Genomic DNA, 26449 nt, shown 5'->3' with positions numbered 1-26449 from the left:
CTGGTTTGGTTATACTAAGAAACACTTTGTTACTAACAGCATGTATTGGCGAAATGTATGTATCCTTACACACATATAAATAAAATCGGAATTGATTTGAAAATCATACACGTTGAACTATATTGAACGAGTTTTATTTCGTACGTGTTATTATATATAAACTCCCGTGATTGTCGACTTACTTTATAAATATATATGAACATGAATTACCAAGCCATAAATTCAAGCGCTTCCGATACAAAATATAAACATGTGATGTGTTTACTAACAAATATTGCGGTTCTTGTTTTTGTTTCAATTCGATTCATGTAATACAATGATCTCTGATAATATGAAGTAACGCGAGCAAATCGTATATAGTTTTATAATAAATTAAAATACAAAATAATATGGGCTGTTTGAAAAACAACGTTAAAAATTAATAAACATCCGTAAAATCCATCTGCATAGACCTTACTTTTCAAAATCTTGAAATACGGCTGCATGGTCATGGAATTCTTGAAGCACTTAGTCGTCTCTGCACTGCTATTAGAAAACAAACGCGACATGCAGACAGTGTATACACTACGAATTGATCTCTTAACATCAAGTAGAAAAACACGCCTCATGTTTAGTAAAGCTGATTTTTTTTTGGCGTGCAAATAGCTCGCCAAACATAATAATTCCATTATGAAAGGCGCTTTGACGTAAACGGAGAAGTCAGGTTTGACACATTGGCAACGATAGTTATAACAAGTGGGTCTTAATTCGCATTTTGTTTATCTATACCCATTATTTCAAAATCAATGCACATTTAGACATGAAATAGCCCAATTCGTTCGTTATGTTGAATCAACTTTATTAATCTGATTATTTAAATTAAAAATAAAGAGCATTAATAGTAACAATACTGAATGTTTAAAACTCAATGATTACAATTCATAGTCATCGTTTTGAGCGGATGTTTGTTTAATGTGTAACGTAAAAATACTGTTTGTAACCATAATGCTGATATATGTTATCAAATACAAATCGATACATAGCTCATACAGGGGTATTGTTGTTCTTTATATCAAAACAACAACACTTAACAAGATTTGGTTTTCAAGTGGGTTATTCAAAGCTTAAAACAATTGACACTTACTAACTGTTCATGTATGTGTTTTTTTCTTGTAATGAACAATGCGAACAAAACAGTATCCTTGGAGTTACGTTGTGTTCTTTCTAGTTCATAGATGAATAGTTGAAAGCATTCCTACGCTCATCTTCACAATGTTTAGATTAGAAGAATCCCGAAAACGCGCCTTGTTCCCTGCACTTGAAGAACCGCGAGCGGGGGTTCATGTCGGCGTAGGCCTTTTCAATTTCCGTCATCTCCAAGTAACGCTTCTGTTCCGTCATCTTGTCTTTGAAGCCGCCGGGATTCTCGTTGGCCGGGCACACGCAGTTGATCTGAAATGGGCAGCCATAGTATGTGATTAGAATGTCACACACCCGATTTGTTTGTTTTGCAATTAAACTATGTAACGGACTTTATTTAAACCAAAAAAGATTTCACAATGTTTTTTTTATTGAACAACGAAACAGAGTTTTAAAAGAAGTGTACATGAATTATGTACTATTAAATTCACTAGATTACACCAACTTATTAATTGTAGATCATAACATTATAGCCCCATATCAAACATATTCGAACACATTTATTCAAAATGCTCTTGTGATATATACGGTGATTGAATGCGATTCTAAATAACGTGTAGCAATTATTGTGTATCACATTAAATCGTCGAAATTAAGTTCCAATGATCTTGAAGCGTATACCGTGACCGAAGCTGATGTTAAATTACCTTATACAAGATATAGTCGCCGACATTTATCCTCATTTTTCTGAGTAGTATTCCTTTTAGTTGACATAATTTCCGACACTAATTCTTTTAAGTAGACATAGTACCGAAATTGATTCTTGATAACCTTGTATAAGACATAGTTACGAACATTGACTATTAGATATCTGTTTGAAAACAGTCCATACCATTCATTTTGATATACGTTTTATTAGACATTAATTCTCAGTTACATTGTAGTAGACATTTGTTCTCAGTTACTGTGTGGTAGACATTTATTATCAGTTACCTTGTAGTAGACATAGTCAGCCACCTTGTAGTAAACATTCAATCTCAGTTACCGTGTAGTAGACATTCATTCTCAGTTACCTTGTAGTAGACATTCATTCTCAGTTACCTTGTAGTAGACATCGATTCTCGGTTACCTTGTAGTAGACATTGATTGACAGTTACCTTGTAGTAGACATAGTCAGTTACCTTGTAGTAGACATAGTCAGTTACGTTGTAGTAGACATAGTCAGTTACCTTGTAGTAGACATAGTCAGTTACCTTGTAGTAGACATAGTCATTACTTTGTAGTAGACATTGATTGACAGTTACCTTGTAGTAGACATTGTCAGTTACCTTGTAGTATACATAATCGCCGATATTGTGCTGCTCCTTGGCGATCTGTCCGGGCGCACACACGTCGAACATACGGGCTTCTTCACAAGTGAGCATTCTGTGTTGAGAATCAATAATAAACCAATGTATGTATAGGTAAAGAACAAAAGCTCGACAGTAAATGACATATTTTATGTTCGGCATTTAGAAACATACTCAAATTGGTTTTTGAATATTACCTTTCATGTCACTTGTTATTACAACAATTCCAGAAAAGTTAACTGATATTTTAACGAGTATAGTTTCTAGGTATCGCGTTGTTGTATAAGCAAGCATAATACTGTTATTCACACAGAGAAGTTTTCCGTTGAAGTCATTGTAATTAGTTGCAATTTGATTCTTTTGAACATGTGTACGATTTTTTTTTCATTGTCTACGAATATTCGAGACAATATATTAACAATACCCTATCAACCACGAAAGAATTGATAAAAAAAGTATCTTAACTGGTCCTGGTAGGTAAGAATGTCCTTAATAACATAGCAGAAGTTAACCTTACCGGACATCCGGAATGTTTGTTTTTTCAAGATGTCCGCCAAAATAGGTTTTTATGGTCATCACGCGGAGCATCTTGAAACACATATTTTCCAGATGGTCCGATTTTGTTAAATTTTGCTATGATATAAAATAACTGTTCCTTTTGTAGCAATTTAGTGGGAGTCAAATTGTTTATTGACCTGACTAGAATGACGTTACTTTAGTGACGTACCGTCTTTATATATGCACATATTGAGATAGATCAACATATAAAAGTCAAATAAAAGTTCTTTTTTGCGTTAAAAAGTATGTTAATATATATTACGCTTTTGCATATCATAAGGTTAATCATATTATCTATTTAGGAAATGTGCTTGTAATCTCGTCTATGTCTCACGAAGTTACAGAAACGCGTTTAATGGTTTAGATGACAACTAATATCAGGTACTTATATTTATAACTTGTTTCTTTAGCCATAACCATTAATGACAATTTGACAGATTGCGAACACTATAAATACATGTAGGTATACTAGCCAATGTAAAATACTAGTATTGGATCTTTTACTTAAAATAACTTTATACCAGATTAATATTCATAAATACACAATTGCACCAATTGTATGTACGGTTCTTCATTTTTAGAAACTACCAATACAAAAACCTACGATTGTTTGGTGGTTTCCCGGAACAGCAGCTGCGGGTGCCCACTCGTTCTGTTTAGGCACGGTGCGCCCGGGCACTGGCAATTCTGGATGAACCTGGACTCGAGTTGTCCGGAACCGTCCTCGTTGAGGCGCGTGAAGTTGAACACGTCCGCGCACACCTCGCCCTCTCGACACACGTCCAAGTTGCCGTCAAATCTCTGCAAGCAACATAAACTTAAACTATTAATAGAGGGTTTGCTATAGTTACATAGGTACTATATGAAGGGAAAGATCTAGAGCACGCATATACTAAAAGTTTCCTTCCAAACATGCTTCGGCGTCTATCTGAAAACAAGTAGCGCAGCAGCTGATACTTATGTCCGCAGCTTATATGGGCTATACTAAGTAACAAAAACAGCTGGTTATTATGCCCTCAACCTGTATAGGTTATGCAACGTAACAATTCAGCTGGTAATTATGTCTTCTACCAACATGGACTATGCAACGTAGTAATGCAACTGGTATGTATGTATACTACTCACATTATCTATGCAACGTACACAGGAGGTGGTAATTATGTTAACTGCCTATATGGGTTATTCAACGTAGCAAAACATCTGGTAATTTTGTCTTCTGTCCATATTGGCTATGAAACATATAGAGGATATTTGTTAGTATCAGTGTAAGATCGTGTGTTATTTCACGAGTGATCATTACAAATATATTTTCACGAGTGGCGCACGATCTTACACTGACATGAACAAATTTTCTGGGGTTTTTTATGCCCCTTTTTCAAGAAAATTATAAACAGCTGTTTCCTTTCGCTGAAAATTTACCCCAGTCAAACTCTTTCTTAATGTAAATTCACAGTGAAAAGGCATAAAATAAAAAAGAACATTTGTTGTATTCGGTGGAAGCTTGATTTTAATTTACTCGTGATCATAGAAAAAAAATATATAGTTATTTATGTTATTCTAAAAATAGAAAAAAGAGTTCCGAAAATGTGTAACTTTCACCGGTGAAAATAACAATTTGTTTATTTTTACTGCTGTTATTTCAATGCAGAAATGTCATATTGTATCATTAGGTATAAAAGAAAACAAAGGACTTTGTAATTATGTCCACTGCATGTATGGGCTATGCAACGTTACAGAGCATTTGGTTAATTTTGTCTACCGTTCATATTGGCTATGCAACTTAATAAAGCAGCTGATAATTATGTTTATCTGTTAAATATACGTTTATTCGTCATTAACATTGTCCATAGAAATAAAGTTATTTATAAAACTAGATTTTTGAAAACTGTTTGTAAACTAACCTGCGATTTGTTTTGTTACTATTAAATTAGTATTTTGTAAGGTAAAAACCAATCTAATTAAAAACGTTATAATGTACAATCAATGTATGCATTTTGTTTATTCATGTGAAGCTTTTATCTTCCATTGATTGGACGAAGAGTGAATATATTAGAAAAGTTTATTTTTATCCATCTGACTTGTCTCGAAATACGTTGATGGTGCATTAACAGCACAAAATTCAGACATTTTTGTATCTAATGATTGCGTTATATGAACGTGCCTATATCGTTTTGCATCTGCGTAAGAATAAACTTAATGGCATGATTTCTCTGGGCAACAAAACTTATATGCAAACAACTCTTCAGAGTAAAGTTTTGCATATACGTTTAACAACAAGCAAATTCGTTGAATTGATATCCCCTGCCAATATGCTTCTGGACACAAAAGTGTTATATTTGACACTCAAAAAAAGAATTTTTTTCAAGATACAAAGGGCCTTAACTCCGTTATTAACAGATCGTGTACATAGCCATTTGGCGTGCATCATCCTCTTATCCATACATGTATATATTCTCATACCAAGTTTGAATGAAATCCGCCAAAGCACTTCCAAGATATGGCTCCGGACACGAGAGTGCCGGACGGACGGAAAGACGGACGGACAGATGGACGGACAACGCCAAAACAATATCCCTCCGCCTATGGCGGGGGATAATAACATGTACTGTAGAAGATATCGTCCATATCATTTAATTTATGTATGCACTTTATATTTGATGAAGTAACTTTCATGCGGTCATTTCAAAATGACGAATAAAGGGAAAGTAAAACTAAATCAGGATGAGCAAAATTCCTGTTTCCATTGCTACTACGTGTCAAATTTCCTATAATATAAGGACAGTATAAAAAGTACTTAAAACAGTAAGTGATCAAATGGGGTAAATTAATAGAATTTGGAGTTGAAATCGCTTACAATATGCCGAGCTTTAAATGCAAACACAATCACGACATTTTCCATTCATTTTCCCCAAAACATACAGCGGCTGGTTATGAAAATTTATTATTTTTCTTACTAAATGTTTCTCAATTATCATTACGCTATTTTCCAACGTATTTATCTTCGATTTAACGTGACGTCGTTCGTCCTCTGTAATTGTGTCTGTCGAGCTTGAAGAAGTAAATGTAATGTGAAACACAATCTGTGTCGTATTTTTGGAGAATAAATGCTACATGCCAAATATTTCAGAGTTTAGAGAATAGGATCCGGCATTCGAATTTGGCGTGTAATTATTTATTGTTCAAACAAAGTATTAACATTGTGCAGTTGGTACGTTACGCAAGAGCATGTTCATATATTACAGATTTTAATGATCGTCATAGTATATTAACGAAGAAATTGCTAAAAAAAAATTTGTATCATAATCTACGACGCAAATTCGCTCAAAGTATGGTGATTTATTTTCAAAATATAATGCTTCTTTAAAATGGCATTTAACTAATGGAATTTTCCACCCATTATTTTATGGAGATGTTTTGAAGCGTGTTCGCAAATTAAAATATATTTAAAAAATGTTTCTATTAAACTTTTCAATTTAATTAACTCATTTTTATCAAAAGAATATGATAGTGACGTACTTAAAAAAACATGCTTGTTGGTTGTCGATTCACTATAATTGTCTTTTGTTAAAATTGTGTTTGTTTTTTTTTTTGGTAATTTGATTTTATAGTACTGCCCTTTTAATATTTTAATTTTTTAGTTCATAGTATTGCCTCTTTAATTAAATTAGATTTTTGACGTCATCGTGTCATCGGTTCTAAATTACGTCATCCGCCACACTTTCACTGTTTTGGGCTATATGCATAGGTCATCGGGTTTATATCGTTAAACTTTATTAATATTTTCTCTCTGACTGGCGTTTCTTGTTTTATTTATTTTTTTTCGCAGTCACATAAACAACCAAGCTATGTAATATGGATCTGTTACACCAATTATTGCTGCTTCTTGCTGTATTTTCCCGATGATGATCTGAAATATTAACTACATGATGCTATATTCTTAAGTCTGTTTCTAAAAAGAAGGGATATAGTTGACACTTGTTCGTAATTTCATTTCATCGTTCCTCAAAATGTTGTAACTGTGTTGCTCTTGTCTCCTTCCTACCATTGAGAAAGTAAATGGTAATTAAATTGAATGCGTTTTAATTCCCTTTATTATTGTTTAATTTGAGTTGCAATGCTATGATGTTAAATTTTATTTACACTTATATGCATCATGAATATTGCTGGAAAAAGTGTGAGGTTTAGCGCTCTAAAACCGGTTTAATCCCTCAATGCTTTGCATTGACCGTTCCAAGGCGGTTACCCCAAGCTTTATTCTTGTATGTGTGTATGGTGTTTCGTATTGTGCTGTTTCGTACTGTTTTGGCAATTGGTCACTTGCCGTAAACAAAGGACTAACTTATTATTTATAATGAGAATGCAATACTGCTCCAGCAGCTGGAGTTTCACTTTTTTTTATATTGATGGTTCATGAAATAACATAACGCGTATAACCACGGATAAAGAAATCTTAAAAACTATAGAATCCACGATACTGATTTATTAAAAAAAAATGAATACCATTTAATGTTAAAACCAGATATTATAAACTCTAGAAGAATTTTGAAACGGCATTGTGCATATGAAATAGTATAGATATATTATCGCATTATTAATTTTGCGGTTAATACCGTTATGTTTTATTAAAACTTTAATCCAATATGTGCTTATCACTGTATATCAATATTTTGAAATATACAAGATGAACATTAATATTAAATACGCATTTCTATTAAAACGTAAGTTTTTACTGTAAATGTATCTATTGTGTTGGCTATAATGCGAGTTTTAACTTATCGCGTCGTCAACAAAAAATGCTTGAATACAATGCATACCTACTATGAATATAAACTACTCTAACATGATGATATTTTATGTTTTTTGAATGATGCATTCTGTAAATAAAGAAGTTTGAGAATTGCATCATATCCGCAACAAAAACCGCAATGAATGTGTACAATGCATATAGTATTAAGGTGTTACTACCCCTGCTGAAGTCTCTGGCATTCCATGTAGTTCAAATGGCTTTGATGAGTTAATCAAGTCAAGTAATTTAAATATTACTGGACAAGACGAACGTACAGCATGGTTGTCTACGCCGACATTGTATGTCGCAATTAAGAACGATCAAATATATTGATATCGAACAGTTAACCCGCTAATAAAAAAAAACATTCGTTATAATAATGTTTAAATAGAAAGTCATAACAACTTTTGATAAATACGCAACTTGGAATATATCTTATTAAAACATAGTATGTACTTAATTTAATTAAAGCATTGTTAAATTAATTTCTGTTTTAAACACCACATTCATGAAGTAATACCTATTCATGAGTGTCTGAGTTCCGAGATTCTTAGCATATGTGATTGATTTTACCTTTCTTCGATAAAGTATACCAATTAATTCTAGGCTAAGTATAACCGATGGTATTGTCAAGCCAACGGACATCGCCATATTGTCGGTCTTCACTCGACAATAATTGTTTCTCACTGGAGCGATGAACCTATCAATTTCTTTGTATTCTGACACTATGCTATGTTCATTCTATACAGTGAGGCTGTGATATGAATAGCGGTCAGGAGGTATCTGGTTCAATCCCTATTCTGTGAACGTTCACAAGAACCAAGTACTGTTTATGCTAAGGAAACTGACTTTAAAGTGTCTCAATCAACTCAATGATTTACAAATGATTTGTAACTAATTGATTGCTTTTCTGCTTCAACCCAATTACTTTTGACACGAGTGCGGTAATATAATGTACATACTGTAGATCTGTGAATGAAATATCATGAGAACAACACTCTGTGCTTTTCAATTAAATTTCAGGATAAGGTGACATTGTACGAAAATGTATACAATTTTCATATATTTCATATGTGGTTTACGCTTCAAACACAAACATGCAGTATGATGATGCTTCAATTTTATAAAGTCGATTTTTGTTTTGCCTTCTGTTGTATACACCCATTATCTGATCTAAGGGTGGGTGAAATGCAGAAAATGCTGCTATGAAATGAATACAAACAAATACATATGTACATGTAAATACGTATTTCAGTACATGTTTTTTACGTTTCCTTCGTTATAATATATGAAACTGGTTAAACGAGATTTGTTTAATAACTAGTCACTGTGTTCTTCAAAACAACAGTACTTTTAGACTGATTAATGATTTGATACAATTACATGTATATTGTAGTGTTCCGACAGTCAAATGCAAAGATATTATAAAACAGTTCTGCATTAAAACCAAATATTATTCTATAACTTCTGACATGAAAGTCGGATTTAATATCCAAGTGTGTCGTCTATGCATAAGTCATGATAAGATTGTATGGTAGTCTTTTTTATTTGAATACGTGTGTAATGTTTATTAATTATCTCATGCCCATTGGGTTAAGGTTCACAGTTGTTGTGATTATTGTTTCTAACAGTTAATATTTCTGCTGCCAGAGATAACATAAATCAATTTGTTCATATTTACTCATTATCCGTCGTAGGTGTTGATGTTAAATATACACAGTAATTCCCACGCAAAACATTCATAAAGAGGGATACAGTGTCGTTGAAATAAAATCCGAGTTAAGATTCAATCCTCAAGCTCAAGGCTTAAGCGGTCATTTAATAAATCCTATTGACACGTTTACAAATACCTGTTTACTAGCTGGTACATTATTAGGAGTTGACAGGTATGGCTTATTTGTTTAGTATATTCTCCTTCAAGATGAACCTTTTTACATACATGATTAATTAGCTTTCCGAATCCTTCTTCACACATAGAGGGATCGCGAAGTACTACAAATGATACTACAATCTATAATCAGATTTAAAAAAGTTAATAAAGAATTAATTTATGAGAAGCATAATGCAACGGGCTTGCACTTAATTAGTTCCATTATGATGTAGTCGGTGTGTTTTGTTTAACACAATGGAAACAACTCTTAACATCAGTTCTGGACTGGGTAAGAATAAGCGAACAGAAAAATACATGTTTTCAATCAGGTATTCATGATACAAATACCATACAAATATATTAATGGTACAATATTCCAAATAAAAGTATACATGTTCATGTTTCCGTTCTCTTGCTGATTACTTTAAAATAAAGAATAGTACAGTGAGAGTAAAGTGAAATATACTATTGAATCATACCGAATAAAATTAAAGTATAATTTACAAGAAGACACATAACTTATAATAAAGGCCCGTTGGTACAAATTATTGAGAATATGAAGGTTTGAAAGCTGTAATGCGAAACGAATGTAAGGCACAGCTTTCGAATACTTATCAACACAGAGCGACAACAATATCAGCACTGATACATGTTTTACACTTGTCAGCCATTTAAATATTACTTTTAATATATTCCGCAACATATGCATGCATTTACCGGAGAATCATATGGATTTCACTGTACACGCGCGAGAATTGTTTTGAATGCATATACGTAAAATGTCGTCCCAGATTAGCCTGTCCAGCTAGTATTTCGAATACGACCATCAGGAACAATTTTTACAAACGTGTTTTATATCATCTTTACGCAGTTTTCTACATCTCATTGCACTTTAAAAACTTGTGTTTGCTGTTTTATTACATGGTTGTTAAGCACATGCTTTGTATAGAATATATTACTTTGATAAAATGTATTTTCAGGGATACAACGAACCGCAATGAAAAACTACAACGGCGCGAAAGATGAACGTTTATCCTCAAAAACGTGAAAAAGCCATTACGACCGACACTTGCAATCTGGATCAAGAGTTAGGGCAAGATAAATTGAGATTTTTTTCAGCAAACTATACCCACACTCCGAAAAAAATCAATTCAGCAATGACACTATCTATTACCTTGCGTGCAAAATAGGTTATAAATAAGAATACGCTAAGATCACAAGAAAATTATTGCTCGAATGCATTCATAAGTATTTATGATAAAACAGTCATGAAGACAAATATGTTAATTTACTCATGACAAAAATCTGTAACCACAAGTTTTAACTGTTCGTCAATTTGGCCATCTTTAACACGTTCAGGATGCTTCAAATTAAGGGATCATAATAATGTTAAACAGTTCCTCTAATTAAAAAAAAGACACTGAAGAATCTCGTCTGTTCTGTTTGTTTCACCTAACATGAGCTGATTTCCTTATAAAAGCCAATATTATTGTTGTAAGTAAGTAAGCTACACATACACAGCCAATATTATTCTCTATAATCCTGGTCGAACTATATCCGAATGGCCAATTACAATGTGGTTAGCATGTAAGGTAATGGTTATGATTAAATGTATATTGTTTTTGTTTCTTTTTGTTTGTTTCTTATTAAACGATCTGGTAACACTTAAGTAACGATGAACATTTTTTATTATTAGGCGTTTGAACATGAAAAGTTTCAGTCTAGAATTGTATCATAAGCAACGAAATTTACATGTGTATTTATAAGCCCTGATAATAGGATTAATATACACAATAAATTAAAAAAAAATACACGTTAGTCAATTCGTCTTTAATACGAATATATATATAAATATATTGTTGTAAGTACTTTATAATAAAATAATAAATGTTTTTGTTCGGAATTAACATACTGCATACAATATTAAATGCACCAATCGCAAAATCCGATCGGCAAATAGAACAATGAATATGTATTACGAGGTTCCTTCCTGGTCTAATTATGCGTTGTGTGTGCATTCTGAGTGTTTTGGAGCAGTTTAACTCGGTTAACTTACACGAGTCACGCAATTTCAGAATACTTTTGTACGATTATTGCAATTTCAAGTTTCCCCCTTTTAAATGGCATTGCAATTTCGTGTGGTCTTGTGCTTTTGGGAAAGCCGGAGTACCACAAGGAAACCTAATATGTAAGGTATGATGACCATCAACCAATGGAGCACGAGTCAAGATTATTGCCTACACAAATAACTTTTACTTGATTGTCGATATTCTTACATTTTCACAACGGTTTGCAAGTTGTTCTTGTATCATAAACTGAAATACTAAATACAAACACGTGGACTGAACACGAACTATTTGAATGCATTGTATTTTCTAATGAATAGACCCGGTGAACCGTTGGTCTTCTCATACATGACTCTGAACAGCTATTTTAGGCATCACATTTAAAAAAATTGTTCCAAAAGGTTTGGTCAATTATATTGATTATGTCTCAGAGCTTTAATGCATTAATGGCAAACTGTCTTTTTCGACTGAAATAATAAACATTTACGCAATTCACTCGCTGCGTTAAAGACATAGAGGATATTTGTTGGATTCGGTGGATTATCGATTTTAATTCACGAGTGATCATAGAAAATAATATTTTCACGAGTGGCGCAAAAAATTACGTCATTTATCATAATCGATAATTTTCACTGATGATTTTCATTGTTTGAAACAGTGAAATTATAAGTTTTAATTCACTGATATTTCTCTATAAACCACCGGTAAGCATAAAATAAAACACAATAATTAAGAGTATTTTAACGAGAACGCGGGAATGGAGGGGGGGGGGGGTAAAGAAAAGACGCAAGTCCAATTATTGACATAATCGCAATTTAAGTTCCTTTCAACAGAAAAGTCAATTGCTCTTACAGACTTCGCTACCATATGACGTTGAAAGTTGTTTTATTGGCATATCGGCGAAAATAATTCACGTTTCATGTACAGATGACTTCATCGAGTTAATAAAATCGGTCTGATGCCAGTCGTAATTATGTCGACGGGAAAAGAATGTACAATGAACAATCAAACATCTTTATAAACAAACAATTCTTACAACAATGCAAACTGTTGGTTAGATTTTGCTTGTCGTGTTCATTTGTGAAACGAATTAGATGTACCACATATCTGACTTCTGCCAGACACATAGTAAAGCATAAACTCATTAATTTTATGTTCATCTTGTTATGGAAAAAATGCAAAAAGGCCTCATTGGTGGAATGACATGCATATTTATCTTTTAAACAAACACTGTACTATTGTTGCTATTCATTTATGTTGTAATGCAAAGAACTGGTCAGCTGGTTATTCTCCGATTTATTGTAATAAAATCACATTTTTATTAACATAAATGCATTTTGAATACCAGTAGTTTAGACCTTATCTTACCCTCATGTTCACCCAATACATTAAATTTATTAGCCACATGTTAATACCTAATGAGCGTATTTTTGTATTCATCTATCATTTACAATAATAAGCTTTTCATTATTTCGCATCATTTACTGTCCAGATCTTCAGCAATTACGTTGTATTTCATGATTAATATACGTATTATGATATATCGAAACGACAATCGTATTTATGTGCGTGCATATTCATAAGAACTTACTGTAATGCTTATATGTATTTTCATGTACAAATATTTCAGTAATACTTTTAAACCCAAGTGACAATTCGTTTTCGGTGATACTACTGACAAGTGTACTTGTATTCTGGCAGAATCTGTCATATTTTACGTTTCATCTTTTAATTTGCAAATGTTATCACGCCATTTTGAAGGGCGTTGTATATTTGAGTTATGTTTTTGTTGAAACCCTGATAACTGCATTTACACACACACATCTATATATATATATATATATATATATATATATATATATATATATATATATATAGTGGATCGGAATTGTGTCTCTGGAACGATAATAAAATTGTGCTATCGTGGAACTGAATGCATGAGGCAATATCACGAGATCACAGACTGTTTCCTACCGATTAATGAGCTGATAGAGCACGTTTCTATGAATTCAGTAATAATTGATATTGAAATTGCCATAGATTGCAAAACAAATAGATATGTGATTTTAAATAATTCAATAATGTTGAAATAAAGAGCTTCAGATTCGCACCTATGATTAATGAACGTGTTTACGACCAATATAATGTTTTATTCACTATTATATTAATTGAAGAATTAAATAGGTAACTATTAACATACTTGTCTCGTTTAAAACTTTATTATAATATTTGTTTAAAGATGAAACCAAAACAAACGTTATTTACTGTTTCGGACGCGAATAATAAGTAAACGGTTGTGAATTTGATTTTAAGCTCTCAACACATTCATTGAAATGTGTGGCAAATCGCTGGGCAATAAGAATTTAAGAGAGCGATTAAATATGCGTGATGTTTGATTGTAATTTCTTAGGAAAAGAAATTTTAGCCGTTTATTTGGCCCTTAACGAAAGAATAACAGTTTTACTATTACACGAATAATACATGTGGCAATATGGTGTTTCAATATGTAATCGTGATCATAATTTTATTTATAATCGCTAGTTAGACATAGGATGTCCATATATCGGGATTATAACTATGATGAGCGTGCCGTATATTGCCCAAGTATACCAGCACATAATCATAACCGCATATCACGTAAGCGTGGGAAATTCTATTTTGAAAATACTTTTATTAATAAGGAATGTATGTTTATGTTTTAGTTACCACATTGAATGCAATACGTATGATTTTCTTTATGTATGTATTTGGAAAATGGTTATACTGCATAATTCATTATTTAAGCAGTTATTTATAAAATGTAGTTTTATATAATTTAATAATAACATTTCACGGTTTCACAGTAACACAAATACTTCATAAAGCATGTTTCTGGAGTTGCATTACCTTCATTTTTAAGACAAAGACAAATCTTCAACACGTTTACTTCATCAGGGAAACGTCACTACAATTTTGAAATAGTATTGTAGCTGTGATTTATGTACCCACACTTAACATATTTAATGAACAAAGTTATTGTTTTCTTGTAATATAATAAATATAAAAGAAGACACGGACATAATAAATGCCACTCATCAATAACTGAATAAGACACCTTAGAAAAGTTGTCGATTAAATTTTATTTCTGCGATACAGTTGTGAATTTACAATTGTGAAGTGACACATGCTTTAATACGTTTTATTATTAGCAGTGACAAATTAATGTATATACGTCTGTATGAAGTTTGACGTATTATATCACGTTTATGGTGTAGCAACGCATGGTAGATTTGAAAAGCGGTAAAATAAAAAATCCACTGTAAATGAGGTATAGTGGATAAACAAATACTGCGATATTTTCAATTATATATATATGGTAAATATTAACGGTCTTTTCATTTCAACTAACTGTACTATGTTTAAAAGAGGTCAATATACGTAGCACATATGAAATATTTGGTTAGTATTGAAATCATTTTCGCTTATTTAATAAGGCTTATAAAACCTTGAAGAACTATGCTTTACGAGTGGTTCGCGTTTCGAGCCGAAAAAATAAACTAAGCTATTCGACACCTACCTGGAATTATTTTTATCTCATCATCTTCTAATGAATTTTATCTAGTAATAAACAAATGGATGAGGATGTCTGAAAACATGATGAACATCAAATAACGTCATGTAAATAAAAGCATGACGGCATTGTTCCGCGCGTGAGAGCTAAAGGCTGGCAATTGTTGCTAAATTTTCTCTTCGCGGGGTTTTATTTCGACAATGCATGCAACATGATGGTATAAAATAGTTTAGTCATCATTCAGACCGATGTCATACAGATGATAAGTTTACGTCAGTAAACCTGTCCTACCAGCACATGTGCTCAGACTGTTCAACAAAACTCGTGTTTTCAGTTTGCCAGACTTTGTAAGTCTTTGTTTATTTTCTAAATAAAATGTTTATGTTTTTAATCTGCATATCTGTCCGATTATATTCACTTCTATGTTTATGTTCATGCTTGGTATATAAGCTTCACTGAGTGTCCGTTCTCTTTTTATAGTAAAATAAAGGTAACAAAACCACACTCCCAACCAAGTGTTTTTAACACTATGACAATTACTTATTTCGGCGCTAAATAGAGATGTGTGCATCCTCGTTATGCATAAATAATACTGATAAGAAAAAGTACTAGTGAATAGGGAAACAACCATTAAACAAATGATATTTAAAAAGACTTGTCCATAGTGAGGACCTTAAAATGCAGCATTCTTAAATAAAACGTTTTTAAAATATATATTGATGTTTTTCGCTGAATGTTAAAATATATAAAGTTTGCAAAATGTAGGTCGTTATACTTTTCAAAGCTTGTTAAATATACAAATTTGCAAAAGATAATAGTTGACCTTACCACCACGTGCACTACGCGTACATCGTTGCCCGTGCTTCTGGCATCGACCACCACACCAATGAGCAAAAGTCCTACAATAATCTCCAAAGTTGCCATCCTCAAACAGTTACAACAACTAGCTCTTTTTGAAAAGCAAGCTCTGGTAAAGACACCCAAGACTAATGCACTGGGATTCTCTGATATCCGCCGGTAATTCTATCTTGGTATTTTGCGGGTCTGCGTAGTAATATCGGAGACATTGTACCGCCTTCTTTTATACTATATTTCTATTGGATTACGGCAGTATTGAATTCGTAATCGCATATTAATACATAGAAGATTGGCAACATGAACATAAAGCTATTTCCATCCGTCAAATGCCACACGCATCAAACAGTTTTGTTTTCTGGTTTTCGCTCGTGAGCGATATTGCATTAGCTATTTTCCATTCAATTTCGACGGAGTAGAATGCCGCTTACAAGGCATCAATTTGTGTCGTTGTAAATAAGGTTTTCTTTAAGAAGGTAGTAAATAACTAGACATAAAGAAGTAAGACGGAAAAAAGGACGCTGTTATATATATAGTTGTATTGCGCTTTCTTTATTGCTATAGAAAACGGCTTTATCAATTGCTTTGTGTAATTTATAACACCCGCTAAACTAACAAAGTATGAGTTTACGTTTGTAGTATCTGATGTTTTAATTGAACAGACACATAATCAGGCTACACGCGTAAGTAATCATTTTATTAATTTAGCTCCTTACATTATTAAAAATATTGCAGTGCATTCAGGTACAAAGGTCAAAAATGACTTTCGAAGTACATATACAATGTCAGACAAAATAGTATTATGCATAATCTGTCGTCTGCTAAACTTCTTGACTGACAAACAACATCGACACTACTATTAAATATATATCAAGGGCGTATCCGAAACTGTAACAATTAAACGATCACTTGAAGATTACCGTACTCTTAAAGATTCTTAATATTGACGGCCATTTATAGTTCACCTGCTTTTATTTGTTACGAAACGTAACAAAGCAGCTGATTATTATGTTTACTGCCAATATTGGTTATGCATCGTAACAAAGCAGCTGATAATTAAGTCTACTGCCCATAGTGGTTATTCAAAGTAACAAAGCAGCTGGCTATTATGTTTACTGCCCATATTTGCTATGCAACGTAACAAAGCAGCTGATGATTATTGCTACTGCCTATCATGGTTATGCAACGATAAACAGCAGATGATAATTATGTCTACTGTCCATATGGGTTATGCAACGTATCATGGCATCTGGTATTTTTGCCTACTGCCCATATTGGCTATGCAACGTAACAAAGCCGCAGGTTATTTCGTCTACTGTAGTCCGTATTCCCATAATGGCTATGCAACGTAACACAGCAGCCGGTAATAATGCCTACTGTCCATATTGGCCATGTAACGGAACAAAGCATGTGGTATTTATGTATACTGCTCATATTTGTTTTGATACGTAACAACGCAGCTGCTAATTAGGTCTACATTCCATATTGCAATGCAACACAACACAGCGGCTGGTAATTATGTATACTGCCCATGTTGGTTATGCAACATAACAAAACGGCTGGTAATTACGTCTACTGTCCATATTGACTATGCAACGTAACAAAGAAGCGGCCTGTAATAATAGCTGGTAATTATATTGAATACCCATATAGGCTATGCATTCTAGCAAAACAGCTGGTAATTTTGTCTACTGCCCTTTTAGGCATTAAAGCGTAACAAAGCAAATATTTGGCAAAGCAATTATACTTATGACGTTTTATTAATATATTATGTATTTTGCGTTGGGATGCCATGAGCGGTTGTTTTAAAAAATGTGCTGCAAATCTCTTTTAAAACGTTTGTGTTAAGTTCGTGTGATAATCGGACATTTATCGATTGTGTTACTTAGAATGTGTGTTTTCAATCCTCGCATCGTCAACAAACACTCTCGAAAAGCTATTCATACTTCCATATACACGTACACTACGTTTAAAGTTGATATTTGATGTGTCTGGAATGATCCGTCTTTTAAATTAATCAGTATTGGAATGCAAACATAACAGCCACAACAACCACAATGAATGTGTAATTTAGACATAACCAGACAGTGTTATTTGCCTATTAAGGTCCCATGCTGAGATCACTGACATTTCCCTGGCGTTCAAATAGCCTTGATGAGTTTATACAGTCCGATAATTGAACAATTACTGCACAGGACGAACGTAAAGCATGGTTTCATAACCGCATAAACGTCATTCCAAAATGTACGGTTGTTTGAGTTATAATTTGCGTCGCGTTTTTTAATGGTTTACGCTTTATAAAACTGGAGACAGAGAGGAATTGTAAAGCTCATTCATTTGAGAAAAAAACAGCCCATGTCATTTACATGTTTATAATAAAAATATATCGGCAATAATGAGTGTAAAAAGTTACTACGCGGTCTTTAACTGTTGTATTGTCCGCCAAAAAGATGCACGGTTTAATATTTGCATCGTCTTGAAAGCAGTATAAATATAATACAATAACTATCGAGAAATATGCAGTTTTGATTCAATCGTTTTAAAACATAGTATATACGAAATTAAATTGTTCGAGGAAGTGCTGTTCAAAACATCTCATTAATGAAGGATTGATCTATATTGATTTTCGAGTAATGAGAGACTTGGGAAAGTATTCCAATTAGGGCAAGGAAGTACGGATTGTGAAGCCCGAGGACAACGCCTATCGTCAGTCTCAACTCGCCAGACAACGGATCTTACTGGAACGAGCAACGATTATAATACGGATAAATGCTGTTATGATTGATATTTTATTGTAGTCCATTTTATTCCAATACGTGTGTAATGCCGATAATTAATCACATTAACCATTTAGTACATGTATTAATGTTGTCAGATCTAGGTGTTGGTGTTAGTCTAAAATCTAATTTTCATGCAAATATTAATTTAATAGAATATATGGTTCTGTGAGTAAAATCCGTGTTAAGGTTCAATACGTGCCCCAAGCTTAAGTGATAATTACATTAAACCTCTCCATACGTTTTCGAGTACCTTTGTATTAGTTAGTATATTATTAGGAGTGGACAAAGAATTAATATTCTATTTGTATATTCTTTTTGTTGATGCACATCGGAGTTTGTACCAGTCTGATGTGCTTTTCCAACATAAAGGAATCAGATGCACGCAAGTCATAATTAACGAGGATAATTGAGAATTCATTTTTGAATAGCTTGCTTCAAACTGACAAACGCGTGCCCTAAATTTGTCATTCGATTACAATGCGGTTTTACGTATAGTCGGGCAGTTTGATATAAGACCTACAATGAAAAATATTTGGTTTGACCAACAGAACAATACATCTTTACATCAATGTTTGCATGATACAACAAACATAGTAGTATGTTAATGAAAAAATATTCAAATTGCAATTATACATGTTCATGGTTTCGGTAACTATAGTATCAGCACTTATACATGTTTTACACTAGTGGGCCATTAAATAAAGACGTCGTATATTCCACAAACAGTGCATGAACATACCAGAGTGTCAAATGCAATTCGCTATCCACAAACAGTGCATGAACATACCAGAGAATCAAATGCAATTCGCTATCCACAAACAGTGCATGAACATACCAGAGAGTCAAATGCAATTCGCTATCCACAAACAGTGCATGAACATACCAGAGAATCAAATGCAGTTCGCTATCCACAAACAGTGCATGAACATACCAGAGAATCAAATGCAGTTCGCTATCCACAAACAGTGCATGAACATACCAGAGAATCAAATGCAATTCGCTATCCACAAACAGTGCATGAACATACCAGAGAATCAAATGCAATTCGCTATCCACAAACAGTGCATGAACATACCAGAGAATCAAATGCAATTCGCTATCCACAAACAGTGCATGAACATACCAGAGAATCAAATGCAATTCGCTATCCACAAACAGTGCATGAACATACCAGAGAATCAAATGCAATTCGCTATCCACAAACAGTGCATGAACATACCAGAGAATCAAATGCAATTCGCTATCCACAAACAGTGCATGAACATACCAGAGAATCAAATGCAATTCGCTATCCACAAACAGTGCATGAACATACCAGAGAATCAAATGCAATTCGCTATCCACAAACAGTGCATGAACATACCAGAGAATCAAATGCTATTCGCTATCCACAAACAGTGCATGAACATACCAGAGAATCAAATGCAATTCGCTATCCACAAACAGTGCATGAACATACCAGAGAATCAAATGCAATTCGCTATCCACAAACAGTGCATGAACATACCAGAGAATCAAATGCAATTCGCTATCCACAAACAGTGCATGAACATACCAGAGAATCAAATGCAATTCGCTATCCACAAACAGTGCATGAACATACCAGAGAATCAAATGCAATTCGCTATCCACAAACAGTGCATGAACATACCAGAGAATCAAATGCAATTCGCTATCCACAAACAGTGCATGAACATACCAGAGAATCAAATGCAATTCGCTATCCACAAACAGTGCATGAACATACCAGAGAATCAAATGCAATTCGCTATCCACAAACAGTGCATGAACATACCAGAGAATCAAATGCAATTCGCTATCCACAAACAGTGCATGAACATACCAGAGAATCAAATGCAATTCGCTATCCACAAACAGTGCATGAACATACCAGAGAATCAAATGCAATTCGCTATTCACATACAGTGCATGAACATACAAGAGAATCAAATGCAATTCGCTATCCACGTGCTTTCAAAACGCATATGAGTCCCGCTCTGGGCTTAACGCTACAAAGTTCTCCAAACAGGGACAGCACTCTCCGCCTAAACTGGATTTTTGTTTTGAAATACTTCACTTCAAGGAACAAATCTAAGAAAGCGGAAGTGTCTTGCATATGAAAAGCCCGAAAATAGGTTCATAATGACAAATCACTAAATGTCAAAACAACATTTTTTCTTGAGGGCATTCACAACATTATAAAACGATATTGATGACACATAATTGTATACACTCACCATACACACTCTAAAACTCTGTTTACAATTATCATCAAGTAACTCATATTTAACAACGTCCGATATCAAAATAAATTATCACAATAATGTTAAAAAGTTCTGCTGGTGAAATAATGGCCTTGAATCTTTTGTGTGTTCTCTTGTTGTTTTGTTAGCTGAACGTGTATTGGTAAACCTATAATTTTCTCATAACTGTAAATCAAATTATGGTTATTAAGTCAGATATGCATTATCAGCCGATAGTAGTCTTATTCCGAAACGTATCATAACAGAATGGCCAATTAGATCGTGATTAACATGTAAGCTGGGCTTAAGTCAATCGTATAGTTCTCAGCTACATAAGAATGTTCCATTTCCATTGAGACTTAAATGTCTAAATTTGAGTTGTATAAGTAGCCTCCATAAGCTATAGCCTAATCAGAATTCTATAATTAGATATGTTTAAGAAGTTAACCATCCTTACAATAATAACTATTATAATTAGGACACTAAATTCATTATCTTAAATTTGTTAGAAGAATTTTATTTTCTTCAACGATAGATGCACACATTTTAGGCAATGTTTTATTTTTTTTACATTTTTTCATCATCACACTTAAATGGCCCTGTCACCTTATTTAATGGTTTTCCATTTGTTGGTTTATAGTTTCATAGAGTTATCGCGACATTGAATTTACAAAAATCGCATTTGAGTAGACCTTATAGAAAAATCATTATAACGTTTTAATTTTCATTTTTATTTCAATAAACAAAGGCCACTATGTAATAAAATTGATAAACACCGACACGGATACATTAAGTGTGACAGATGATTCTGTCATACCGTATGACACCGCAAGAGTATCGTTCTTGGTCTGCCAACTGGATACTGTGCAAGACGTGCATATAATTGAATGCTGTCATATATTTGCGGATACTGCATAGCTATGTTTGATTTACAATTCATGTTCCAATTAATGCGGAATTGCAGCTGAGACCTGAAATCTAGATCTCGATGTATACCACATAAAATATCACATTTACAAATAGAGACACAGTGTTCTAATATGCAGTGATTATGATTAAATGTATATTAGTGTGTTGTTGTTTTTTAATAAGTCGATCTGGGAAACTCAATATTTTACGATGAATTTTATCGAATTTTAAGTTTTTTGAAATGACAAGTGTACATGTAGAATTTGTATCATACAAACCTAACCATACATATATGTATTTCTAAGTTCTTGCATTTACATTAGAAAAAAATGGTGATACTATACTAATTATATTAATGATTTATTTCAAAACATGTTTAAGTAAGTACTTTGTACTGAAAAAAAGTTAATGTTTTTATCGGAATTTACATTTCGTATTGACTATGAAATAAACCCTAAAATCCCAAAATAGAACAACGAGTATGTATTTTGAGGTTAATGATGTCGTTCATTGCCCAACGCTTCTTTATATAAGGACCCGGAGTGTGATCATGCACTTTTAACTAATTTATACCCTAGACATGCTTGATTTGTTTTGAAAGATCATTGCAATTTCAAACGTTTATCTATTTGTTTTACTTTAAGGAAATGAAACTTGCGGTCGTGTGCAATAGAGGGAAGCCGGGGTACTGGAAGAAATTCCATTTGTCTGGTATGGTAATCACCAAACAACTTTGCTATCTTTCTTGTTCGACGAAAATAAATGTACGGAAATGATTACCAATCACGCTTATCGATCTCTATTTTAATAAAAATAATCAAGATTATATAAATGAGAAAGTGGATAATTTGTTGCGAATGTAACATAGAAACGTTATTTATTTTCTTAAAATCAGTTGCACTTACATACTTCGCTATCGAATGACGCAGGCATTTTTGTTATTGACATATCAGCGAAAATAGCAAAATTTCATGCACATGCAGATGCCTATCTCGAGTTGGGAAAATCGGTAGCGAGTCGTTATTAAGCGCACAGGAAATGTACAACTAACTATCATAAATCTCTTTAAAAACACGTTTGTTTAGGTTGTGCTAGTTCGTGTTCATTTGAAATACGAATGAGATACACCAAACATCTGAATTTTCCCACAACACATTTTTGGAGACAAGCACGAATACATTTGTTTCAGTTTTATTAGAAAATGTAAAGAAGTGCCTCACTGGTGGCGGTATATGCCACAGACACGATTCATTACATCACAATCGCCTATTCAACTAAGTTTTTCACCATAGACTGATTGAGCGGAATGTAAATATCAGATACTTATATGATTACTTTTATAGAACATGCTGATATGCATTTTAAGAAATTCATTTATAATCAATAAAAAAGCAAAAAATGATCACAAAATAAAGAATTTCATCCTTAGCTAGAAATATAATTACACGCACAAAAAACAGCTTCTTAACAATACTTGAACCAATTTTTTTTACGTCTCTGGACCATAAAGCATTGTTGTAGAAAATATAAACAAAAAAGCTTTAATTGAGAGCACATTACATATGCTTTTAAATTGTATTAAACTGTATTTAATAATGTCTCGATGAGACTTTGTGATTTTTAAGGGTTATGTTACATACATTTATCATTAATGATTTCTTATTACATTTTTCAAGTATATTGTGTCACTATAATGTATAATATATACCAGTTTATATAGGAATTAATTATTAAATTGTAATCGGACTTTTTGCACTCATGTAATGATTTGTGCTTTAAACATGCACTGTGCTATTCGTGTCATGTATTTATAACATTAGTTCTAATAATAATTAGCTGGTAAATCTTTAAACCCTGTTTATTTCTAAAATAAAAATTTAATGAACATTTGTTTCTTCGTGATAATATTAGTTGGGAATTTACGTTACCCTCATTTTGACCCCATATACTGTACTAATTGGATACATGTAGGTATCTAATGAAGGTATTTATGTAGACATCTTTCATCTCAAAAAGTAACCCTTTTTTCGCGTCATTAAGTATCAACATCTTCAGCAATTATTATTTATTTAGTATGTTGAATGATGAATAGAAACGACCTTCGTATTCATTTGAGTGTCTAATTATTTACTATAATGCCTCGGCCGTGCCAATTCTTCCATTCATCTTTTGCTAGATGTTCATGTTCGTTCAGAGAAAATAAACTTATCTGTATTCGACACTTACCTGGTATTCTTTATATATCCAATCATGTTCTAAAAAGATGAAGATGGCTGAAAGTCAGATGACGTTTTTTTAATCACGAAATGACGTCATTGCTACGTGAGAGCGTTATGCCGGCATATGTGAAATCAGGCTACGTTTACATATCGGTAGTTTATTTACTGTAAATAAATATAATTTATATTCATCTATAAAAGATGAAGATGGCTGAAAGTCAGATGACGTTTTTTTAATCACGAAATGACGTCATTGCTACGTGAGAGCGTTATGCCGGCATATGTGAAATCAGGCTACGTTTACATATCGGTAGTTTATTTACTGTAAATAAATATAATTTATATTCAACGCCAGTTGACTGGATAATTTTTCACTTCAGGCAACAAGGCCTATCCTAATAGGTGCTCATACTCCTGAACATTTTATTGAATTTTCCAGACATGTTTAATAATATGATTATTTATAAATAAAGTGTTGTTTTACATCAGTTGTATATAATTTTAATGCAATGTTTATGGACATTCTTGGCATATTTCATCATTTTCAGCTTCGTCATTGGTCCCTTTTCTAAATAAAGTTACACCCAAAACCAAAATCCCAACCAAGTTTTTTGTTCGGTCAAATAACTTTTAAAAAACCTAGTCTTATCTTATACATCATTTAAACCATATGACAGTTATTTATTTCCACGCTCATTAGAGGTGTTCGCGTCCTCGTTTGCGTCCTCCAAAATACAAAATACTGAGAGATTTTATAAGCGATCGAGAACAAGCACCAGTCTGGTTAAAGAAAACCCATCAAACAGTGATATTTCAAAATATGCCCACGTTGTGCATCTTAAAATACGATTTACACGGCAGTCAATAAAACAGTTTTCAATAATATATTTATGTTTTTCAAAGCTAGTTCATGATGTTATTTTTGCAAAATATAATATATATAAATCTTACCACCACGTGCACCACTTTTACATCGTTGCCCGTGCTTCTGGCATTGGCCACCACACTAATGAGCAAAAGTCCTACAACAATCTCCACAGTTGCCATCCTTCAACAGTCACAACGGTTAGCCTTTTCTGAATACTTAGCCTTGGCAAAAATACAAAGAATAATGAAGTTGGATTCTCTAATATCCGCTGGTAAGACTATTTTGGTATTTAGCGGCTTTGCGTAGTTATATCGGAGATATTGTACCGCCTAGTATTATAATACCCTTTATTTCTATTGGCTTATGTCAGTATTGGACTTGTAATCGCAAATGAATGCACAGAAGATTGGCATCATGAACATACAGCAATTTCCTTCTGTCAAATGCCGCACACATTAAACAGTTTCGATATCCGGATTTCGCTCTTGAGCTATGTTACATTAAGCTGTGTCCCATTCCATAGCGAATGAGTAGATTGCCGCTTACAAGGCATCAATCAGTGTCGTTTTACATATGGTTTTCTCAAAGAAGCTGGTAAATAACTTGACATAAAGAAGTAAGTCGGAAAAAAAAAGAACGTTGTTATATATAAAGTTGTATTGCGCTTTCTTAATGGTGTAGAAAACGGCTTTATTCATTGCTGTGATTTATAACACAAGTTTACCTAACAAAGAATGAGTTTACGTTTGTATTATGTGATGTTTTTATTGAACAGACACATATAATCAGGTACACACATAGGTTATAATTTTATTTATTTGACTGCTTATATTATTGAAAATATAATGTAACATTTATGTACAAAGGTCAAAAATGACTTTCGACGTACATATGAACTGTCGGACAATAAAGTATTATGCATAATCAACACTACTATTAAACATCAATCCAGTGCGTCTCAGATACTGTAACAATGAAACGACAACGTACAGATTACTACGGTGGCATAGAGGTGACATTCACTCCTCTTTATTTAAATTGCACTCCTCTTTTTTCTATCTCGTGGCCACGACTTAGTAACTTAGAAAAAAGAGGAGTGCAAAACTAAATAAAACAGGAGTGCAATTAAAATAAAAGCGGTTCAGTAAGTAAAGAAAGGCAGCATTAAACAAAAGAGGAGAGAATTTCGAGATCTCGAGATCCCGACTAAGCTTACTCGTGGCCACGAGTTAGTCAGCCAATCAAATACTATCTTGTTCCCTAAAATTAATCAGCCA

General features: G+C 33.1%; 1 protein-coding gene across 3 annotated transcripts in view; it reads right to left on the bottom strand.

The window, feature by feature from the left end:
* Positions 1-821: 821 nt before the first annotated feature.
* The window catches only part of LOC127836285 (uncharacterized), a 42891-nt gene continuing 17263 nt past the window's right edge, over positions 822-26449 (bottom strand). The window contains exons 1-4 of one of the 3 annotated variants that reach the window (XM_052362788.1): positions 25256-25594; positions 3631-3827; positions 2448-2544; positions 822-1431 (exon numbers count right to left, since the gene is read on the bottom strand). In XM_052362788.1, coding sequence (XP_052218748.1) covers positions 1261-1431; positions 2448-2544; positions 3631-3827; positions 25256-25351 — 561 coding nt within the window. In that variant the 5' untranslated portion in view covers positions 25352-25594 and the 3' untranslated portion in view covers positions 822-1260. Of the gene's footprint in view, positions 1432-2447; positions 2545-3630; positions 3828-16126; positions 16353-25255; positions 25595-26449 lie in introns of those variants that run through there. The other 2 variants (XM_052362787.1, XM_052362790.1) reach the window with 2 other exon arrangements.

This window comes from Dreissena polymorpha, chromosome 6 (assembly GCF_020536995.1).
Source record: "Dreissena polymorpha isolate Duluth1 chromosome 6, UMN_Dpol_1.0, whole genome shotgun sequence".
In the NCBI taxonomy this organism is placed as follows: domain Eukaryota; kingdom Metazoa; phylum Mollusca; class Bivalvia; order Myida; family Dreissenidae; genus Dreissena; species Dreissena polymorpha.
The sequence above is the reverse complement of the archived record's forward strand: the minus strand, read 5'-3'. Positions and strand labels throughout refer to the sequence as shown.